General features: G+C 38.5%; 1 protein-coding gene across 1 annotated transcript in view; it reads left to right on the plus strand.

Moving 5' to 3' along the window:
* The window catches only part of ryk (receptor like tyrosine kinase), a 52,957-nt gene extending 34,113 nt beyond the window's left edge, over nucleotides 1–18,844 (plus strand). Inside the window, 8 exon segments of the mRNA XM_059341581.1 lie at nucleotides 740–865; nucleotides 6,774–6,860; nucleotides 7,608–7,677; nucleotides 9,159–9,291; nucleotides 11,643–11,752; nucleotides 11,875–12,034; nucleotides 14,726–14,862; nucleotides 17,697–18,844. Coding sequence (XP_059197564.1) covers nucleotides 740–865; nucleotides 6,774–6,860; nucleotides 7,608–7,677; nucleotides 9,159–9,291; nucleotides 11,643–11,752; nucleotides 11,875–12,034; nucleotides 14,726–14,862; nucleotides 17,697–17,808 — 935 coding nt within the window. The 3' untranslated portion in view covers nucleotides 17,809–18,844.
* The last annotated feature ends 3,011 nt before the right edge of the window (nucleotides 18,845–21,855 follow it).

A 21,855-nucleotide genomic window follows, 5' to 3' on the forward strand; every position in this document is an offset into this window, starting at 1 on the left:
TCCATGTGAACACACATACAATTGAATTATGTGTGCTACGGATGGGAATAATTAATCGATGATCGATTAATGGTCGTTAAGAATGTGATTGATCACGTGCAATTTTTACGACCGAGCGTTAATAAGCCAATGAGCTGAGAATTAAGTTGGGTAAAGCTACAGTTTGCAAACTGGAAGTTGCAATAACAATTATAAAACACACAGAAATACAAGAGTATTAATTTGAGCAAAACTAGATTACTGTATCAAACCTTGCTAGCATGAATTAATGAGTTTAATTTGATCCAAAACGTATTCAAACACAAAAAAAACACTTAAATATGCAAGATTACCGTGGTAACTATCCTCATGCCATTTCGGGGGCTAAAACATAAAACATCAGACATTGAACTCCTTGACGTTATCGTTACAGTTTAATCTCATGTGAGTTTGTTTAACGATCGTCAGTAGGTCTCTTTTCATCCTTTCAAAATAAATGTGTTCATTATCAAAACAGGCTTTTGCATGGTACTGTGTACATATATATATATATATATTTTTTTTTTTTATTTTATTATTATTTTTTATTTTATTTTGCCCATGAATGCAGGTTTTTATACATACTGGAGTATGTATAAAAACATAGCGATTCATCAATTAATTATCAATTAATTATAGATGCTCGAGTTGGCAGGTTTCAACACCCATCCTTAATGTGTGCCTTTAAAGCAAATCTGTGTTTTTTTTTCCATTTTAACAGGTTATCCATCTCTGCGCATTGAGAAGAATGACCTGAGGAGTGTTACTCTGCTGGAGGCCAAAGCTAAAGTGAAGGACATTGCTATCTCAAGGGAGAGAGTCACATTACGTGATGTCCTGCATGAAGGTATCGTCGCCACATAATCACTCTTTCCTCTTTCTCTCTTATTCTTTCTTTCCCATTTCCTTCTACTTTTGTATTCTTCACAAAGGTGTGAACACTATTTCAAGAATTTCACTGAAAAGTCGAACACAAATTCAGAGAGTGTGCTGTGGGCGCTGTTCAAAGATTGTGTAATGCAGAGTGGTTGAATTTCTCACCCTTTGCTTTGCTCAGGAGTCTCATTGTGTGTAAGAGGTGCGGTTTTGAGTGATCAGTTGGTGGAGAGGTTTTTGATGGGGTGGATGTAATTATGTAACATAGCTTCTCACTAAAAACCCAAAGACACCACACACTTACAGTCATGGAAAAATATTTAGACCACCCTTGTTTTCTTCAATTTATTTAACATTTTAATGCCTGGTACCATGAAAGGTACATTTGTTTGGACAAATCTTATGATAACAACAAAAATAACTCATAAGAATTTAATTTAATAGCTGATATGTAGCCATTTTCCATGGTTTTCTTGATAATGAATTTGGTTATTATCAAGAAAACCATGGAAAATGGCTAGATATCAGCTCTTAAATTAAACTCTTATGAGCTCTTTTTGTTGTTATCATTATATTTTTGTAAGAAATTGAAGAAAAAGGGTGGTCTAATATTTTTTTCCATGACTGTACGTATCTTTTGCCCTTAGTTGTGAGTTCTGATAATTACCCTTAATAGTTTTTTATGTTCCAACATAAGACATTTTTGAGTGACAAAAAAACCTCACAGCAAACAACGGCATAGGATTGTGGAGTGGTTCTTTTCCCATACAAAAAAAACATCAATTCCTCAACAAACAAAAAAAGACAAACAAAAAAGAGATGCACACAACTGGAACACAACAATAAAAACAACCATTCAATAAAAAACAAAGTGAGAATGAATTTTAAAATAAACAATCTCAAGATAAAAAATATGACAGGATAGCAGAACTGGAGGACAGATGCTTCCTGAGGTCTTAGTCTTTAAGAGCAGCTCTCAAATGTTTATTTATGATAGCTAATGCTTTTACAAACTGAAGAGAGGAAGAGCTCGTCGGCTGCAACGATTAAGCTCTTGATCGTTTAGTTTATTCTTTTAATAAATTGTATTTGCAGAGATGATATTCTGTAAGCAAACAAGGCAACAAAGTTAATTTAGTTAAATGTATATGGCACTTTGCATAGACAACAGCAATAAATAATAAATAATCAAATAGAGTTTTTAATAAAAAATATTTATTAATTTATAAAACTAGTGCAGTGTCCGTAGGAAGTATGTATTCATATAGTGGGAGATTAAGTAGATTTTTCAATTATGGCCAAATGAGGTTGTGTGTAAAAGTGGGATGTACAATGAGGTGTAATACTCTTGCGTAATGCTAATATACAAAGTGTATATTGGGTAATACATGGATGTACATTGAGATATGAGGAGACACAGAAATAGTTATTTTAAGAAAAAGAAAGTGATTCATTCAGCATGGTTGCAACTCCGTAAAACACTGACTTTTCATAAGGTACGCACATCATCCAGCACATACACATTGAATATTGATATTCGCTGGAAACTATTTGAATATTATTGGAAAATCGAGCGTTATAGCGCACTTTAAACCTCTCACAGATGAGATGAGTCAGGCGTGGAAATCCAGAGCGAATGGGTTACTGACCAGGTGTAGGCCTATCACACAATGGGGCGGAGCTCCCCTAAAAGGCGTCCGATCGGAAACAGTGCACTGACGCAACACATCCTATGTAAATAATGATATTTTGAAAAATTAATTTAAAAATCTTCAAAATCAAGGATGCACACCTTCGTCCCTTGCGCAAGCCACATACGACATTTTAGAAGTATTGAGATCCTTTACTTAAAGTAAAAGTACTAATACCACACTGTGAAATTACTCCACTACAAGTAACAGTCCTGCATTCAAAACTTACTGAAGTATAAAAGTATCAGCATCAACATGTACTTAAAGTATCAAAAGTAAAAGTACTCATTATGCAGAATGGACCCACTTTTGTTGTTTTATATGTTTTTTACATTATTTGTGTTGATGTTTTTGTGTAAACAGTGTTTTAATTTTGTAAATACAGGGCTCATTTCAACTATTTAATATACTGTTAAGGTTTAATAGAAATAAGTCTAATCACTTTAAATTGATCATGTTTTTATGTTAATTCTTGACCTGAAAAGTAATGAAAGCTGTCAGCTAAATGTAGTGGAGGACATTTTCCTAAAAATGTAGTGGAGTAAAAGTATAAAGTTACATAAAATGGAAATACTCAAGTAAAGTACAAGTACCTCAAAATTTGACTTAAGTACAGTCCTTGAGTAAATGTACTTACTAATATCAAAAGTATGCCGAATCAGCTATTAGCTATGTAAAAATTTTAGTACAGTACTTGAATAAATGTACTTAGTTACATTCCACCACTGGTGTTAACAGGCTCCTAATAAACATGGGAAATCCAGAATGATAACTAGATACTTAACTAGAAATTGCTGGTTGCTGATGGTTGATACGTCATTGTAAATATGCTGAATACCAGAACACATTTTTTTCCTCCTCACATTTTCTGAATTCATTAGGCTATTATTCTGTGGGCCGAGTTGATTATTGCTGGCTCGACTCGTGGTGCGGGGGTGCAGAATGTCCATAATAATATATATATAATAATAATATAATATAATATACTGTGGGAGTCTGGTCATGTAGGGCTCTACATATAAGTGAGCACCAAAGTTGGAAAAAAAACAGAATTCTACAATTGTAGAAGCCTATGATTTCAGGCACAATTTTCTTTGTGTGAATCCTTGAAGATATAAATATGTGATTTAATAAGTAGCCCCAACCCTATGGTTAGAGATGAAATGACAGGAAAATGAAACTCCTGTTATTTACACACCTGAGGAATGTGAATAAAAAGAGGCCAGCTGCTGTAACTGGTGACATATAAAAGTGCCAAATTTTGAAATTTGTTTTATGACCAATGCTGTATCACAATGTTCCTCAAAGTCATTCCTTCCTGTCAGTGTTGACAGCATGAATTCTCACTTCTACGAGTTTGGATGATATGACCCTAAACTGTTTTTACAACACAAGAGGTCAGATTCTTCAAGCTTCAACGAGCAACTGTTACCAGGGTGTGAATTGCAACTATTGAAGCTGCCAGAAACTGTGAACGGCTGCAAGAAAAATGTTGCTGCACAATGTTCATGTGATGAGGCTAAACGTATCTTGTTTGGAATTCTTGTGGTATCCTGATGTGGGTAGGCATTTTATCATTTGATCTGTTTATTTCTAGTAGCAGAATGAATGCAGCCATACAAGAAGGTATATTTATCTTCTTATCTTGAACATCCATGTTATCCTTCTACGTCTGTCTTTCTGATGGAAAAAATAGACAGTGAGCTGTGAACATGAATGCATGTTTGTTTTCCCCTGTAATGTACGAGCATGCCTCATCAGATCAGCGTCAGTGAAAACCTGCCACGAACCTAAAATAGCAAAAGTTTGTTCTTGCTGAGGCATATTAGATATTGACAGAAGGCCTTAGACGGTGAAGTTTCTAAATCTCTTTCTTTGGCTTTGTATCAAGGATAAACAGAAGTATTTGGGCTTCAGTTTGGCTCCATGAGCCTTTCTCACTTTATGCTTTTGGAGACAATTCAGCATCGTCATGGAGTGATGGAACAGAACAAGACTGTGCTTCACTTTCTGGAGATTTGCCCACAGCGGGGTTTAGTGTGGCTGTGTGAATGATGTAATAGTTTCCCAAGGGTGACTGCAACACAATGGAAGAGAAAAGTGTGGGTGTTCTGTTTTTTAAATGCCACTTAAAGGCCCTCTGATGGTTTATCGCCATTGTTTCTGTCTCGAAATTGAATAAGAACATGAGCAGAAATTACTTTTTTTTAGCCTTCTTTAAAATCGTATTGTTTATAATACAAAAGCTGAACTGAACCACTCAGTGTCTCTAGGGGTGGCTATGTTGAACAGTGGTTCTACTGAATGATTTGGAGCAAATACAATTATTTGAAGGTATTATCATTGTCATTTTAAATTACGTGATTCTTTGCAAGTCTTAAAATGGTGTGTGGTGAGTTGCAATATTGATGCTTTGTTATCTTTAGGCAGCAGAAAGTGATTGCACCTTTGACCAACAAAAACCCGGTCTAAAGTCAGTGGTGCAGTATTTTCCTGTGTCAATCTGTGTTTAATGCAAATGTAACTTACCTGGGGAAGAGTTGATACCTTTATTTGTCTAATTACCACCTATAGTGAGTTAAGTTGATAACACTATAAAAAAACAATAAAATAAAATGCAATAAAAATGTATTAATTAAGTACTTACTCAACATAAGAAAATATTAGATTCAAAACAAACTGCTGATGTGGGGCGGCTACAAAAGGGCACACAGGGTTCATGACGTGCATAGTCCTAGTGCAGTTATATCTGCAGTTATATCCGCATCATAAAAGATAACATTCTGATGGATTGTGGATAATTTATGGTCGAGTAAAATAATAATTAAATGTCCCAGAATATATTAGCTTCAGTGACATTACTGCTCGCATGGAAATGTTTACAATTAAAAAACAATCTCTGATCATTAAACCACCCAGACGTCAGTGGAGTACATAATTTAAAAAGTACATTGTGCTCCATCTTGTTAGCAAAAAAGAGATGGATAAGCCCTAAATGCACTTTAGACCCTGCGCTATGGATCACCCAAATAGGCTCCTAGTCTTGTTATTGGTCTTGTTATTTAGCGCTCTTCTTATCTTACTTAATATGGATGTGACTAGCTTTTATCCATTGTGACTAATTGCACTTTGTATGGGTGTGTTGGTTAAATATGTCTTGAGGCTTTATGATGCATGAACCCTGCTCTGGACGTCTCATCCTGTCAGTTGTGCAACTGCTGGAAACTTTTATTTCTATGTTATGTTTATGTTATGTTTTATGATTTTAGAGTCTCATTAGGGTTTTAATCACATGCTGTCAGGTCCTGTTTTAATCCAGACCTATCTTGATGTAAATATTGATGCTAGATAACACAAACTAGCTATAACTATATTACAAAGATGCTCCACAGCCATCTGCACGTACACACATTGGCAAATACTTCTACTTGTGAATCCGTCTGACTTCCTGACTTGATTTAATGAATGTGGAAAACTTGCTAGTGCAGTCAGTTGCACACATATGTCAGATCCTACATACAAAATGCTATAAATCATAATAACGAGAGTACACAACTAAGAAACAACAAATAAAAGACCTACATAGTCTCAGAACTGCTTGAACTCTGAGTGGGGTTCTGTTTTTGGGAGGCAGCAGGTCCAGACAGGCTTGACGGAGAAGGTAGGGGCGGGAGGGAGACACACTTTAGGGTTAGTGTTAAACACTAACCCTGTTGTTATGCTTCGTCTCTTCTCCTGTTGAAACACAAGTCATGGGTAGCCTAAGGGCTCTGATTTTTTTTTTCTCAGTTTATGTTGATGGTTTATGTTCTTAAATGGCATTTTACCGCAGTAAAGTCCTGGAGCAACGGGGAGACAGTTTAGACAAAGGAGATGATGAACGCGCTCACTTGGCCTTTCCACGTCGTATGTATTTCTGAATCGTTCTAAGTGATGAAAGGTCCTCTGAGCTCCAGTGAATCTCTTTTGTTTTGGCTCTTGTCTCGCTGACGAGAGCCAAAGCTGCCTAATCCCTTTAAGAGACAAAGCGTTTTAAGCTGAAGCCTGTCCACCTCTGTCCACGGTTCAGCCAGGCATGGCGACCTGTGAGTGAGGTGACATTTCAATCTCTGAATGTGGTGCCTCTGGCTGCGTCTCTGCTGCCCTTTTCCACGAATAAAAAAAAACCCTGTGGTTTGTCTTTGACAGGCACGTTTGGCCGGATCTTCCACGGCGTGCTGCTGGATGAAAAGGACCCCAGTAAGGAAAAGCAGGTCTTTGTGAAGACAGTGAAAGGTACGTGCTCCATCCAGGCTCTAATGCACAGTTGAATGAACAGTTGTCAAAGAAATAAAAAATATTGTCAAGTCAAGTGTAAGTTTTCCCATCTCTCTTCTAAGAAGTGTGTTGGGAAAGAGAACAGTGAAATGTCAAAAGATGATTTTAATGCCAAAGACAAATGATGAAGGACTGAAACGTAGCTATCCAGTAAACAGTCACACACTTATTTGACAGTTAATGAATTATATTTCTTACTCATGCTGCAGGGTGTGCATGATAGTGAAAAGGCTCCTTTATGTAGGTCGGTGAGGTTCTTTGTTAGCGGCATGTGTCAGCTTTCTCTGCCAGTTGCCTTCTGACCTCTCCATTCTCTTATGTTTACTCAGGGAGGGGTGGATACCTTTCAGTGAACAATATCCCCATGCCAGTCTTGGCTTTGTTAAACTCTTTACTTCCTCCTCATGCGCCTGTTGGGAAAAGAACAATACCGCTTCCATAAGTACCAGACGATGGCAAAGCTGCATACACAGATTAAATACTGGACCGCAGTAAGCTTGGCACAAGTCAGTTTTCCTCTGAAGTTTCCCACTACAAATGACTGTTGGCAGAGGAATCTTTGAAGGGAAACAATTAAAAAACAAACCTATCATGGGATCTCAGAGTACATACATTTTCAAGAACTTTTCACCTTTAACAGGTCAATTAAGTTCAACCACATTGCTCCATTTTAAATCAAATTTTGTGTCTCATAAAATTGTACAGATCATGCGTCCGAGGTGCAGGTGACCATGATGTTGACTGAAAGTTGCAAGCTTCGTGGACTTCATCATAGGTGAGTGGAAAAATACAAATCACTGTTGCACTTGCTTTTTATTTGACTAATCTGGTCTACTGCTAACCCATCACTGTGGTCTGTCGCAACAGTTCCTGTGGTCTTTGTTTTTTAAATGGCTCGGTTTAAACACCTATGAAAGATCCCAGCATTTTCACATATAAAGCACATACTCTTATAAAGATTGTGAAGAGAACAAAACATGTTAAAATTGCCTGCCTCCTTGTTCTTGTGTGCCTTTTGTAATACAATCACTTATTTTCATAAAAGATGTCTCTGTTTTGGGGTCGTACTGAATGAACCCTAACCCTGGGTTATTTGTACATATGCATTTGTAATGATTGCATTATGATTATTATCAAAAAAAAGTGCTGCAAGACATAACAAGCCAGCTAATACTACCAACTAGTCCAACAGAGAGACGTCCAGCTTGGAGTCTGTTTTTCAGCATTTTTATTTCTCAGGCTCTCTAAAAGCCAGTCCAAAAGATGTACAGTTCTTTGACAGCCTCTTGCTCGGTCACTCTCTCCTTTTCTCTTCTTAGCTTCTGTAACTGCTACTGCAATAAGTAAAGCTATCTGTCAATCAGGAAACTCTGTATGTCACAGAGAGTCAAGGCAAAGCAACTGGGGGATTTCAAAGAGAAAACCAGAAAACATCCAGTTTCACAGAAATCAGTGGCATGGCTGATGGTGTGTTAGTGCCACTTCTCACAGCAGTTCTTACCCGCTCATCAAACTTACGTACTGCAGGAACAGGCACTCTAGGTGGGGATGACTGAGGCAACAGTATTCCTGTTACAAGTCAGTGTAGCATCAAAATGATTTTGAAACTGTTATTTTTAGGTGAAACAGTAAGAGACTGTTGCTCTCAAGGTCCCACTTTGTTAATATTGTGAGATTTCCATGCCCTACTTAAAATTAAAAAAGCAGGTCTAGTTATGATATAAATACTGTGTAAAGTATCAGTGCCACCACAATCTGCTGCAAGAACGCACCAGACCAGAAAATACTCACCAAGCAGAGCAGACTGAACTTTTTTGGAGGGGGGCTTAAAGAGATAGGCGCTAAAACTAAACATTTCAGACAGAGGGTGGATACAGATTTGTTACGAAAATGATGTTGTTTTTTCTTAACATTAAAGCATGTAAACTTGTTCTAGTAGAAACCTAAAAAGTTTGAACCATAAAATGAACATATTAAGTCCCCTTTAAAATGACAGTAGCTAATTTGCCCCAAAGGCTTTGTAATTACTTTTTGTGGAAATGATTGTCGTCACAATGGCTCAGTCCTTCCTCTTTTTTTCTTTCTGTTTGAGGTCAGCAAGTTGATACTAACTGATGTTTCCTCCTCCACAGTTTGGCAATAGTTTGGATGACCCCTGCTAACATGTACTTCCATCTTCCAAGAATACCTTTGACGTGCAGCTAACTCAGAATGTACAGTTGTGTTAAACACTGTCTTTTTCCTCTCCACCTTCAGAAATCTGTTGCCCATAAGTCATGTGTGTACAGAGGATGGAGAGAAGCCCATGGTGCTTTTGCCTTTCATTGCTTGGGGGAATCTCAAGCTGTTCCTGCGGCAATGCAAGCTCGCTGAGGCAAACAACCCGCAGGTGAGGCTTGAACTGAATCAAAAAAAGATGTGTGTCACTTATTAAACCATTAAGATAAATCCCTCAATGGAAACAATGTAGGGCATTTCACTGTCACATTTATTAAGCTATTAAAATTAATCCCCCAAATTGGAAGAAAAGTCAGATTCAGAGTCGTACCTGAAAGAACGTTTTGTGTGTTTGCAGCAATCGACGCAGAGTAACACCTTCCAGTAACTACTGTTTACACTGTTATTAGAAGGACTGTTGATATAGTCAGTCTTGAAGCCGGTGCTCAAGGCAGAGATTTTTATTTGCTATGTAAAGACAATCAGGCTTTTGTACAGGTTAACCCCAGGGAGTCTTTGATGTGCTTGGCAAAGCCACAGCACAGATCCAACCAATCAATCAGCTGCAAAATACAGATGTAGCAAACACTTTGCAATCACAAGATGAAGCTTGCCACCCATTTGCATTAATCAAAACCGCTTTGTAAAGTTTTAGCTAACACATCAGCACCTTCATTCTCAGCAATCTCATTATGTACTTTTGGCAGTTGTGGGGGACAAAGACATAGTCATTAAGTTTTGCTGTTGCAATAAACATCGAGCTATAAATCAGAAATGCATCAGTACCGGGGAGATAAAGCCCCGGGAGAGCACAATACGACAGTGTGAGAGAACATCTGGTTTGGAAGGTAGAACGGTGAGGAAAAAAGTGTTGAGTGTTGCCCTTTTCCACAGTTCATACACAGTCATTTTTCCACTGACAAGCCAACTGTTGCTCTGCATACAGAGAGCCTGACCGGACTGTCTGGTACCAGCTCCACACACCTCAGCTCTGCTCTGAGTTGTTGACTCAAAATGTTCTTATCTCTGTTCACTGCTTGCCAAGACTTTGTTTTTCTGTGTTGTGGGATTATTAATTTTAAGTTGTATCACACTGTCCGCTGTCAGATAAGATTAACCAACCCCGAAATTGGCAAATGCACAACAGGATTGGACAGCTTCTTTCAGCTGCTAAAACTGCACAAATAAAATAAAAAGAAAGAGGAGCATTTCACTCTTTTGTGGGTGCTTTGAGAATTACACACTAACTGCCATGCAAAGCAATTTGCATCTTGGTGCCCCTGTGCTTTCTGCACATATTTAAATTAAAGTCAGAGTCAAAGTTTTTGTCAACCAAACAATGCAACAGGTAGTTGCACAGATGATTGAAATTGCGTTTCCCCATACTCCAATGTGCAAATAAAATATAACACACAACATATAATATATCACAAATAGTGCAAACAGACAATGGCAATAGACACAACATATACAGACAAACAATGGACCTATAAGTTATATAAAGGAAATTCACAGTGTGCAAGAGTGTAGTCAAATTTTGAGGTATGTTATTGAGGTGCTTTATCAAGATGCAATGTGAAAAAAGTGCAAGAAGCAGCATGGAGATGCAATTGTATGATGTCGTGCATATAAAGAGAATAGTGCAAATATTGAGTTATTTTTTAGTTATTTTGAGTGTCAGTAGGTCTTTGTTGTAAATGTAAATTAGGTAATATGCATACAGCTTGCACAAAATTGCAAAAACAGTCACAAAGATCAGCACCAACAGCCACACACAGTTAAATTATTAACATCTTCACAGAGGTAACTGAAGCGCACCGACAGCACTAACAGACTGGGATATTAAATCTCAAATAGTTTCTCTCTATTTTCATACCTTGCCTGAAGTGAGAAATGCCTCTGCACCTTGTCGGCCAGCACCTGTAGTTCACATTTTTTTCTTTTTTCTCTACTGGTTCTGCCAACTGTTTTTTGTGCAAGGGCAACATTTTTTTCTTTGTCAAGGATTATTGCAATCAGATGCAGAACTCTGCAAAACTATGGGTGTGTTTGTGCTGTAATATCATCAGTGCAGTATCTTTTGTGACTCTGACCTTGTTTCCCTTTGGGTCATCGTTTTGGTACAGTGGATATTTGTACCAAGTCATAGCAATCTGTCAGACAGTTGCCATGATATTTCACTGAAAGCCAAAAGTGTCAACCCGCTGATGTTGCCAGAGGACTGGCAGACGGACGTTGCAATCCCTGGAGCCATGCCTGTAGCTAAAAACACAAGTGTTTTTTTTTAAGATACCAGTGTTGGTTTAAGCAGTGAATGTTTTCCAGTATCGAGCCTTCCACTTCCACTTAAAGACTGAAATAGTCTTGTAACTCCCGTCTTTGACCCATAGTGTTCCGATTCAAAGGAAATAAGAACAATTTGAGACCAATTTCACCGCAGTACAATCCACTCCCTCCCTTTCTGTATTTTTCCTCTCGCCGCTTCTCAGCCACACATTGTCTCTCCCTCTCATTTCCTTTCAGGCGATCTCTCAGCAGGACTTGGTTTACATGGCCATCCAGATTGCATGTGGAATGAGCTACCTGGCTCGCAGGGAGGTCATACACAAAGACCTCGCTGCCAGGAACTGCGTGTAAGTGTCCCTGACCTGCTGCTTGTCCTCAGCGCCTCCCTGTAGCTTCCAGGTGATTTGGTTTGGAATTTAATTACAAAATAAATAAAGTCTCTTCTCTCTTCCCTTCCCCCCTCCAACAGCATTGACGACAACATGCAGGTGAAGATAACAGACAATGCCCTTGCCAGAGACCTATTTCCCATGGATTACCACTGTCTGGGGGATAATGAGAACAGGCCAGTCCGCTGGATGGCCCTGGAAAGCTTGCTCAACAACGACTTCTCCAGTGCGAGTGATGTGGTAAGACCTGTCATACCAGATGTCCCTTTAACTTCTTTCATCCTAACCTTGCAACCTTACTGTGGACAATATATTCACTGCCTCTCAGGGGTTTTAATGGTTGTGTTTCCTCTATAGTCGAATACCTGATGAGGCGGGTCTCCTTCGCCGATACGCCCCTAATTTGAGTGTGAGGTGTCCCTAGCGCCCGTTTGACCATTTTTTTGGCCCTGTTGAAGAGCAGGGCCATTTTTCTCGTGGCATTAGAATGTGTGAGAGGCACCAAATTTGGGCTTTTATGGGAAAAAAATTCTCCGGTGGGGTATGCCCCCTAGCCAGCTATTTTTCCACACTGGCTGGCTACTCCATGTCCTAGTGGAAAGCCATGTTTACGCAGATAAAAATGACACAGTAGGATAACAAAGATTCTATAATACAATATCTCCTGACTGTGAAAAATGTTATGAGAGGTTTTTGCTCTCATTTAGCGCCCCCCAAGGTTCGGTGCCCCCCCCAGACTTTCATAGAGGACACACTGCATATGTCACCTCCGGAGTCTCGTAAATCCCTCTGGGGCCTTTTTTTTGTAATGGAGGCACGCCGAATGAGTGGCCATTTGAGAGGGTGTGGCCTGAAACTTTCTGAGTGGCCACTTTTTACCCTAATGGAAACGCGCCTAGTAACTACAAAATGTTTATGGGATATGATACAGAGAGGGTGATACAGGAAATGGCACCGATTGTATCAAAGCCATTCTTAGACGCTCCGTCAAGGTGTCAAAGGGAAGGGAGGTACAGCGTTGAGCGCCGTGCGGCTCTGGCTCTTCCCTCTTTCCTGTCTCAGGATAGCAGAACGGGTGCGGCGGAGACAGTCAGGAAGCCCAACAGATCCTTAGAGACTCAGCTCAGACACCAGCCAGACATGCCCCCACCCCTTCACATTCCTCATATGGTCACACCACTTCATAGTAATCACCTTCCCCCTACACTTACACTGAACAGAGACCTGGCATTGCCAACCAGCTAAGCTTTAGGGGAAATCCAGACGAGTACCTGGAGCGGTGTAGCATCATAAGAGCGTCATACGTGCCAGCGTGTGCACATAAATGCTCCATGTCCTTATATCGGGGGTTACACGCATTGTATACTCACCTGGACAGGATGAGAAAGTGACTGTTTGCATGTTTAGGCCTTGTTGGGAATTGGCCTGGGCACTGGCAGGGTGGATTACTGTACATGATGTTTTTCCTCTGAGGAGCCCTCCCATCACGGTGCCTCAATCCTCAATCACTCCATACGCTTCCTTTAAAGGCTCGGTGTCATCCTGTTTAACGTTGATGACGTACTAACGCAAGCATGTTTTCTCGTAAATGTAATAAGTAAATTGTCTCTTTAAAATAACCACATGGTGAAACCTAATTTTGTATACTGCTGTGAGAATTAAATACTCATTAAGTACTGAGTGTTTTCTCATGTGTTTAAGAACTTTAAGGTAAAATGAACATCACAGTTTCAAGTGAACTTATGGAGAAAAAAAGTCTCCATTTCCAACATGTACACTCATAAAGTTTGAATAAAATATCTTTTACCTCTTTCCATGAAATAATTGTGACAATCTCTTCCAAACATATCACACTGAAAATGAAACCATAACTAACAGAGGATTGTGTCTGAAAACAAAATTATTCCATCCATATACTTTATTGGCGACCATGTATATAACATTACTACTAATGTATGAATTCAAATATCTATTTTACTTTTTTTATTTACTTTATTTTTAAATGACATACTTTATGTGTTATCACTAAAACTTCTGATGCCTATTCACTCCTGTTATTCTTATACAATTCTTTTTTTTTGTATTGGTAATTGATTTTATATTATGCTTAGTTCATGATTATATTTTTTATTATATATAATTTTTTTATTATATTTTAATTGTGTGTGTGTGTATATATATATATATATATATATATATATATATAATTTTATTTGTTTTTTATTTTCTTCCCCATTAATATAACTATGTACTTTTAAGCAGGAAATGTGTGATGGGGAGGTTGGCTTGGGATCATAAAGGGCACAGATGATTGTGACATTGATGAATGTTCATGCTTCTGACATCGTCATCCGGTTGCCAAAAATAAGATTATTTTTGAAAAATAATCAGTGTCAGGCTAGAAGGAGCTGCCAAGTATTCTTTTCGATAAGGATTAGCTTGACTCCCAAGATTCAAGTAATAAAGTTAATAACAAGAGCAGGGTCAATGTCTATTGGGAGCTCTTTAGTTTTTTTTAGAGTGACCTCAGATATGAGTTAACAATAAGAGTGACATTAATATGGATAAGCTTCCTTTTCTTGTTTCCTCCTCAGGTCAGTGTGAACCCTCCCTGACAAGCATCCTTGAACCCTCAGTCTCACTCAACATAACGTCCACCCAACTGTTTACTTTTTTAACAAAAACCAGCAGCGATGATTTATATTCAGTATGCATTTTTCAACATAATTTCCTGGCATTGTTCCTTTAGAACAGTTTTAGATTTAAATGCACCGCAGGCTTTCCGCTCTCTGAATGGAAATGGTGGTTTTGTTTGTCCTGTTTTATGATAACACATGATGACAACAGCTTGTGTTGATAATGTTTTAGAAAATGTTGTAAATGAATGCTCGGTTTTGGCCTCGGTGTTCATCACATGTTGTGTTTCCACAGTGGGCCTTCGGAGTGACGCTGTGGGAGCTGATGACTCTGGGTCAGACCCCCTATGTCGACATCGACCCTTTTGAGATGTCTGCTTATCTGAAGGATGGGTACAGAATAGCACAGCCTATCAACTGTCCAGACGAACTGTACGTTCACACACACACACACACACACACACACAGATACAAACACTAATAATTTGTTTTTAATTTTTCATTAATTGCCTAAATCAAGCAGGTGAAATAGGTGATATTCTGGCAAGATTCTTTCATTGTCTGACTTTCTTTAGAAATGAGTTCAGAAAATAGTTGTGGTCATAACTAGACATTAGATTACTTTTTGATGGTGCTTAACAAAATATCAAAATTAGTAAGTAAAAATAATGATTAATAGAAAAGAGGAGAATTGGGGGAATTAACAAAACAGATTTGATCAAAGAAAGATTAACTGCAAAAACAAACAGACAATTGTAAACAATATTTTAAAAAATCAACTAAACAAAAGAGTCTGAAAACACTGACAGCTAGGTCAGCCCGTTGCCAGATTATGGAGTTGTTTGTATATTTTATTAAATATAGCAATAAGAATCCTCATCTGCAGCCTAATGCAAGTTACTATTGTACAGTGGTGGAAAAAGTATTCAGATCCATTACTACAGTAAAAGTACTAATACCACACTGTGAAATTACTCCACTACAAGTAAAAATCCTACATTCAAAACTTACTTAAAGTATCAAAAGTAAAAGTACTCGTTATGCAGAATGGACTTACTCAGATTGTTTTATGTATTCCAAATATATTATTGGATTATTTATATTGATGCATTTATGTAAGGAGCAGTTTATTTTACTCAACATAGGGTTCATTTTAACGAGTTAATATACTGTTATGAGGTTTAATTTAAAAAACATCTTATCACTTTAAATTTATCATGATTTTCATGTCAAAAATAACTAAAGCTGTCAGCTAAATGTAGTGGAGTAAAAAAGTACAATATTTACCTTAATATGTAGTGAAGTAGAAGTATAAAGTTACATAGAATAGAAATACTCTAGTAAAGTACAAGGACCTCAAAATTTTACTTAAGTATAGTACTTGAGTAAATGTGCTTGTACAATAAAAAAAAAACTTTAGGGTTATCAGTTGTCCTTTACAGGGGACAGTTGCAGACAGCTGACTGGTTCTGACATGTTTGAACTCTTGTTTATCTTTTTCACTGAGATCAGTATAAGTGAATCAGACTCACACCAAATGAAGTCTGTGTAATTCGGGAGCAGAGCATTCTCCCACCACAGCGTCATGATTTACAGCCGGTTTCCACCATATCAAGTTTTACCTTTTTTGTTGCTGGATGCCAACAGCTCAGAGCAGGGCTGCAGTGGTGGACCACCTGGGTGGATTAGTTTCTGATGCACGATGGACTGATATCAGTGACAGCTCAGGCTTTGGGTGGTCGTGGTGAAATCCACAAATAGAACAAAAATACTTCAAAGATTCCAAATTCTACAGAATGCTACAAAACAATTACCCATAGACGTATTCCTCCCGTTTCATGTTTTATTACACTGCTACTACTTGCTGCCAAGGATTTAGGATACTGTGTCCTTATATTATACTGATGAAATTTGTTTTTTGTGGACTTTTTTTTTTTCCTTTGACAGACAAAATGTTCTTTTATACGGAGCCCCTGAAGTGACATGAAGGGGGGAAAAGTGACATGAGAGAAATTAGAGAAAAAAAGGAAAAAAAGCATCTCGACTTTCAAACTTGAGATCCCGACTTTCAAACTCAAGATCTCATCTTAGAAACTCAAGATCTTGACTTTAAAACTCGAGATCTCTCTACATACGAGATAAACTTGAGTTGAAAAACTGAAAAAAGGATTAATTAGGCTGTTTTGAGGGAAGTGCCTGACATATGATACAAAGAAAAGTAAAAGTTCAGCAAAATGCAGCATAAACAAAATGTTTTACCTTATTAGTTAACTACAAATGACTGTAAAACGTAATGGGACTGTGCATAAGTGCTGACTGGGTTAAACAGTGTAGATATAAGGTCTGATGGAATCATATTGTGAAGAGACTGCATGTTCCACACTACTTAATATTCACTTCGGATGGTTCCACATGGCTACTTAATATTCACTTCGGATGGTTCCACATGGCTACTTAATATTCACTTCGGATGGTTCCACATGGCTACTTAATATTCACTTCGGATGGTTCCACATGGCTACTTAATGTTCACGTAGGATGGGTGACTATGATCATGGTGTCTGCAGGCAAACCAACCTAATGTGTATATGATGCACCTGGATGCAAGAAATGCCGTATATATAAAATAAATGTAACAACAAATAACAAGTTAAGTACACACCAGGGCATTGTTTGTACATTACAGCTGATGCGTCTGGACATGGCTGTTACACAGGAGGTCTGTGTGTTTTAACTGTAGCAGACTGCTGTTGTTTTCAGGTGACTCAAGGAGATAAACACGAGATCTACAGTACAGGTCAAAAGTTCTTCTCATGTCACTTGCGGGCTCCGTACTTTTATGCGTTCACCAAAACAAAAAAAACACCCTGGGAAAAACTCTTAATCGTGTTGAATATCCACACAGAGCTCAGGGAATAATCACCTAAACATCTGTTAAATAATTGTACTTCCGTCTAAATACAATGGCGCTGAGGCGATGGCTTCCTTTTCCATAATATTAGAGGTTGTGAAATAAAACAGTTAAGGGCATGTAATGATTAAGAAATGATTAAATCTCACTTATTTATATCAGCGCTGTACAGGCGGCTCCTGTTTCAGCACGACATAACGTTTTCAGTATGTGTTTTTGTTACACCTCGTTCAAAAACACCAACATTACCCTGAAAATGCTAGTGCACAGGCATCTGATTTGACCCTTCTCTGTGTGTGTGTGTGTGTGTGTGTGTGTGTGTGTGTCTGTGTGTGTCTGTGTGTCTGTGTTGCAGGTTTGCAGTGATGGCGTGTTGCTGGGCCCTGGACCCAGAGGAGCGGCCCAAGTTCCAGCAGCTTGTTCAGTGTCTCACAGAGTTCCACGCAGCGTTGGGAGCTTACGTGTGAAAAGAAAACAAGCTTCTGCTTTTTTGTTTTTTTTTTCACTAAGAACAGCAACTCTTAAGGCTGGTGGACTCTAATTATCAGGAATACATGTATGAAAATGTGCCTTATCAAATGAAAGAGCAGACTTAAGCCTGATGATTTTATTTTTTGTACAGTTCTTTTTGGAGTTTTTATATAGTTGAATTACCTTTTTACAGCATAGCAACGTAAAAAAGGACTCTTTGTTGAATAGTGTTAAAAGCATCTAGAAATTGCAATTACGGTGCTTTTACCTTGCATTCCCGGACATTTACATGCCATCGGACAAATTTTTTTGAAAAACAGTTTTACGCCTCTGACAAACCGTTTTTAAAGGCAGTATTTTCCACAGTTTTGTAACTTAGTGAACCAGTGTACAGTGTAGATGTGTTGTGGATGAGTAACTCTACAGCAGAATGATTTTAGGTACCAAAGTAGACATAAGGGCTTCATTTGTATATATAAACATACTCTCAATCATTCTACTTCACTCTGCTATGGTGAGCTCGGTACGAGAGGCCTCTTGGAAACCAGATTTGTGTTTGTTGAGATGATTTCTTCACAAATGGTACACTGTTTCTTTTTCCTCGTGGATCAGACATATGGACGCCACAGCTTGTACAAAATCAGCATTGCAAAGCTACATATATGATTTTTTTTTACATCCAGAGTGAATTTTGGACACTTATTATTCGAATGCCACCACCTTCTTCCTGTTTTGTACATTTTCATTCCCACTATCACAACCTCCCAACAGAATGATCATTACATCTCTATTTTATAAGCTTGATTGTTCTGTGTCAGAACACAGCCCTTCACAGGATTTTTTGACTGATTTTTACACTTAATAATCACTGTGAACACACAAGAAAACTGCCTACCAGCTCGGTCTAATCTTATTCTTACACCTTTGACATCTTTGTGATATGTCTCTATGGTCACTGCATGTTGAATTAAGGTTTTAAACTGCTTCCCGATTTCATATCCACAAATTAAATGGGATCTTTTAAATATAGAATGTCTACTTCTTTTTTTTCACATCAAAAGCTTGAGGTGTATCCTTATCACTCACTCGCTGAGCACAACAATCGCTCTTGTTATTGTTTCAGGGAGAACACCTGATACCACATCCATGTTTGTTTTGTTTCACAAAAGCCGCAGTTGAAGTTGGGTGTTTTGGTACAAGACTGTTTTTGTGTTTAGCCTGCAGAGCTTCAAACCACAGTTTTGTCTGCGCTGTTCAGCCATGCCAACCGACCACTTGTTGATAGGAAAAAGAGCCAAATGAGTCAAAGCTTCAATTATTAATCAGTGAAACCAAATGAGCGCCCTTGTGTATGTATGTAATGTAAGAACACTGTTATGGATTCTTAATTTTCTTAGTTTTTGTTTCAGGTTGATTTTGTTTTGCTTCTTTGGCTTTAGGCTGAAGCTGATGTCACATGAACACTGCACTTCCTTCATGATGTTGTAATGGAAAGTTGTGTAAAATCTAATTTGTGCAGAATCCTTAAATCCCCTGGTTTACAAGTCATCCTCCTAACATGCAATTAATTATATTTGTGGCAGGCATTTGCAGCAGGTCTGCTGGTTGGGGGGGAAATCCACATTGCATATATTTTTGAATATTGACAAAAATCCCTCTTTTTTGTGGTTGTTCAAGTGCAATGCAATTTTTTTACTGTGTGGGCATATATAGTCATGGAAAAAATGATTAGACCACACTTGTTTTTTCCAATTTCGTGTTCATTGTAATGCCTGGTACAACTTATACAATGATAACAACAAAACTTGCTAAAAAAGGGTTCAATTTATGAGCTGATATCTAGCCAGCAAAGTTAGCAAGTTGAGTAGTTCTGGGCTAGTAGAAAGTAATTGGTAGTGATACAACTTTGCTTTGTCATCACTTATTGTTGGCTAAAGCTAACACTGTTTGTCAAAATACACATTAGAATCATAGATTAGGTCAACTGATGAAGTAATTAAGCAAGCTAGCCAACTACCAATCCACTCAGATAATATTTTCATTTATTCATTATCCTTAACCGCTTATTCGCACTTGGGTCGCAGGGGGATGGAGCCGATCCCAGCTAACATTGGGCGAGAGTTGGGGTACACCCAGTGTTGGCAACTTACTGATTTATTGCTGTATTTAGCGACTATTCTGACCCCTTTAACGACTTTTTTAAAAAAGTGACTAACGACAAATCTAGCGATGGCATTGTGGCAGAAGACGGTACATTTGCAGTTCTAAACATATTTAGGTTGTTTTTTAAGCACTTTTTGTCTTTCCCACGACGTCTCTCCTACAGCGCCCGTTACAGTTACATGCATATGGTCAATTATGCAAATTAGGCAATGACATCATTTAGCTACTTCTAGCGACTTTTAGGACAGCCAATAGCTACTTTCCTTACTGAGGAGTCGGCAACACTTGGTACACCCTGGACACAGTCGCCAGACTATCTGACACATAGAAACAGACAATCACGCTCTCATTCACTCCTACAGTGCATGTTTTGTATTGTGGGAGGAACCTGGAGTATGCGGTGAGAACCCATGCTGACACGGGGAGAACATGCAAACTCCACACAGAAGAGCCGGAGTCGAATCGGCGACCATCTCGCTGTGAGGCAAGAGTGCTTACCACTACACCACCGTGGCCCTCAGATAATATTTTGCTAGAGAAAATGTTAGCGAGCTAGCAGGCTAGTGTTGCACACTGGTGGCACTGTCACTGTCATACTATGCATTTTCCTGACAAAACCATCCCGAAGCCCTTTACATTGAATATAGGCAACCAAAAAAGTAAGGGAAGTTCTCAGTTTTTAAGCTATGTTACAGTCCATTCACATATTGGCAATACAACGCTGTTAGCACATGTTAATTGCTTCACACCATACCTTTAACCACATAGGTTCCAGGGTGTTTCATTGACAAGTTTTCTCCGCCTCACTTGTGTTTCAAGCCTCAATTTTATGTTTTTCTTTTTTTCCGTTGTTGCATTTTTCTTCCTTTTTCTTTGAATAAAGCTACATGTCAGTGATGTGACGTTGAGATATTTTCCACAGCAGCGTTGGACGAGAACATCCTTTCAAAATGTCAGTCATCGTCACAGCCAGAAAGCCTGTGTCAGTCCTGCACAGTTCTACGACTTCCCCACCGTCAGCAGTCATATTAGACAATAATGCAATGCAGCCACAGACATGTTGAGTAAGTGGTAAGTGAACATTGTCACAATGCTGTGGCTTTACTGAGTTATCAGGATCCGTTTTGAAAGTAAAACATATACCATGACGAGGGTTGAGGGAATTTCTGGGTTGTTTTTTCTTTTGTTTTCTTTTTTTGGGGGGGGGGGGGGGGGGGGATATAAACGTATCCAGGTCACTCTGTCAACCTGCTCCTTGGAACAGGCCCATGTTCATACTTGTAGCCACATATAAAAGATGGTTTTCTTCCTACCGAGCTCCCAGCCTGGATTCAGCTGAGCATGACTCACCTTTGGATCTGCTGTTGGTTATTGTTCTTTAGTTTCCTCAAAGTTGAAGCACATCTTCTGGGAAATGGGTCTGAAAGAGATACCTCTCGCTCTAACCTTTGATTGGTTGAATCATGATGTCACTACTAGAACAAACTTGTAAATCTAAATGTTCTCCCAAAGATCAACTCTCTATCTATCTGTGATGGCAGGTGTCACGCCCGCTTATAATGTCTTGAATCATTTTGTTTGAAAGTTTTGCAAGTTTGTCTTTATATCGTGGTGATTTATAACTGTGAGTCATGACTCATGACGCATGACTGTTCAGTGTCTGCGTCACATTAAATAAGCATGTTTTGATATTGTTCAGACAAACTGACGGCTACAAACAGGCTGATGCCCGAACCTTGACAGAGAGAGAGAGAGAGACAAACACTTTTTAGGATGTCATATTTTCTATCAGGTCTGTACCATTGAGTCCACAGTTGAGTCCTTTGTATTCTTTCTGGAAATTTGAGGATATTGGCAACCCAGGTTTTTTCATTGAAGAT

This window comes from Centropristis striata, chromosome 9 (genome assembly GCF_030273125.1).
Source record: "Centropristis striata isolate RG_2023a ecotype Rhode Island chromosome 9, C.striata_1.0, whole genome shotgun sequence".
In the NCBI taxonomy this organism is placed as follows: domain Eukaryota; kingdom Metazoa; phylum Chordata; class Actinopteri; order Perciformes; family Serranidae; genus Centropristis; species Centropristis striata.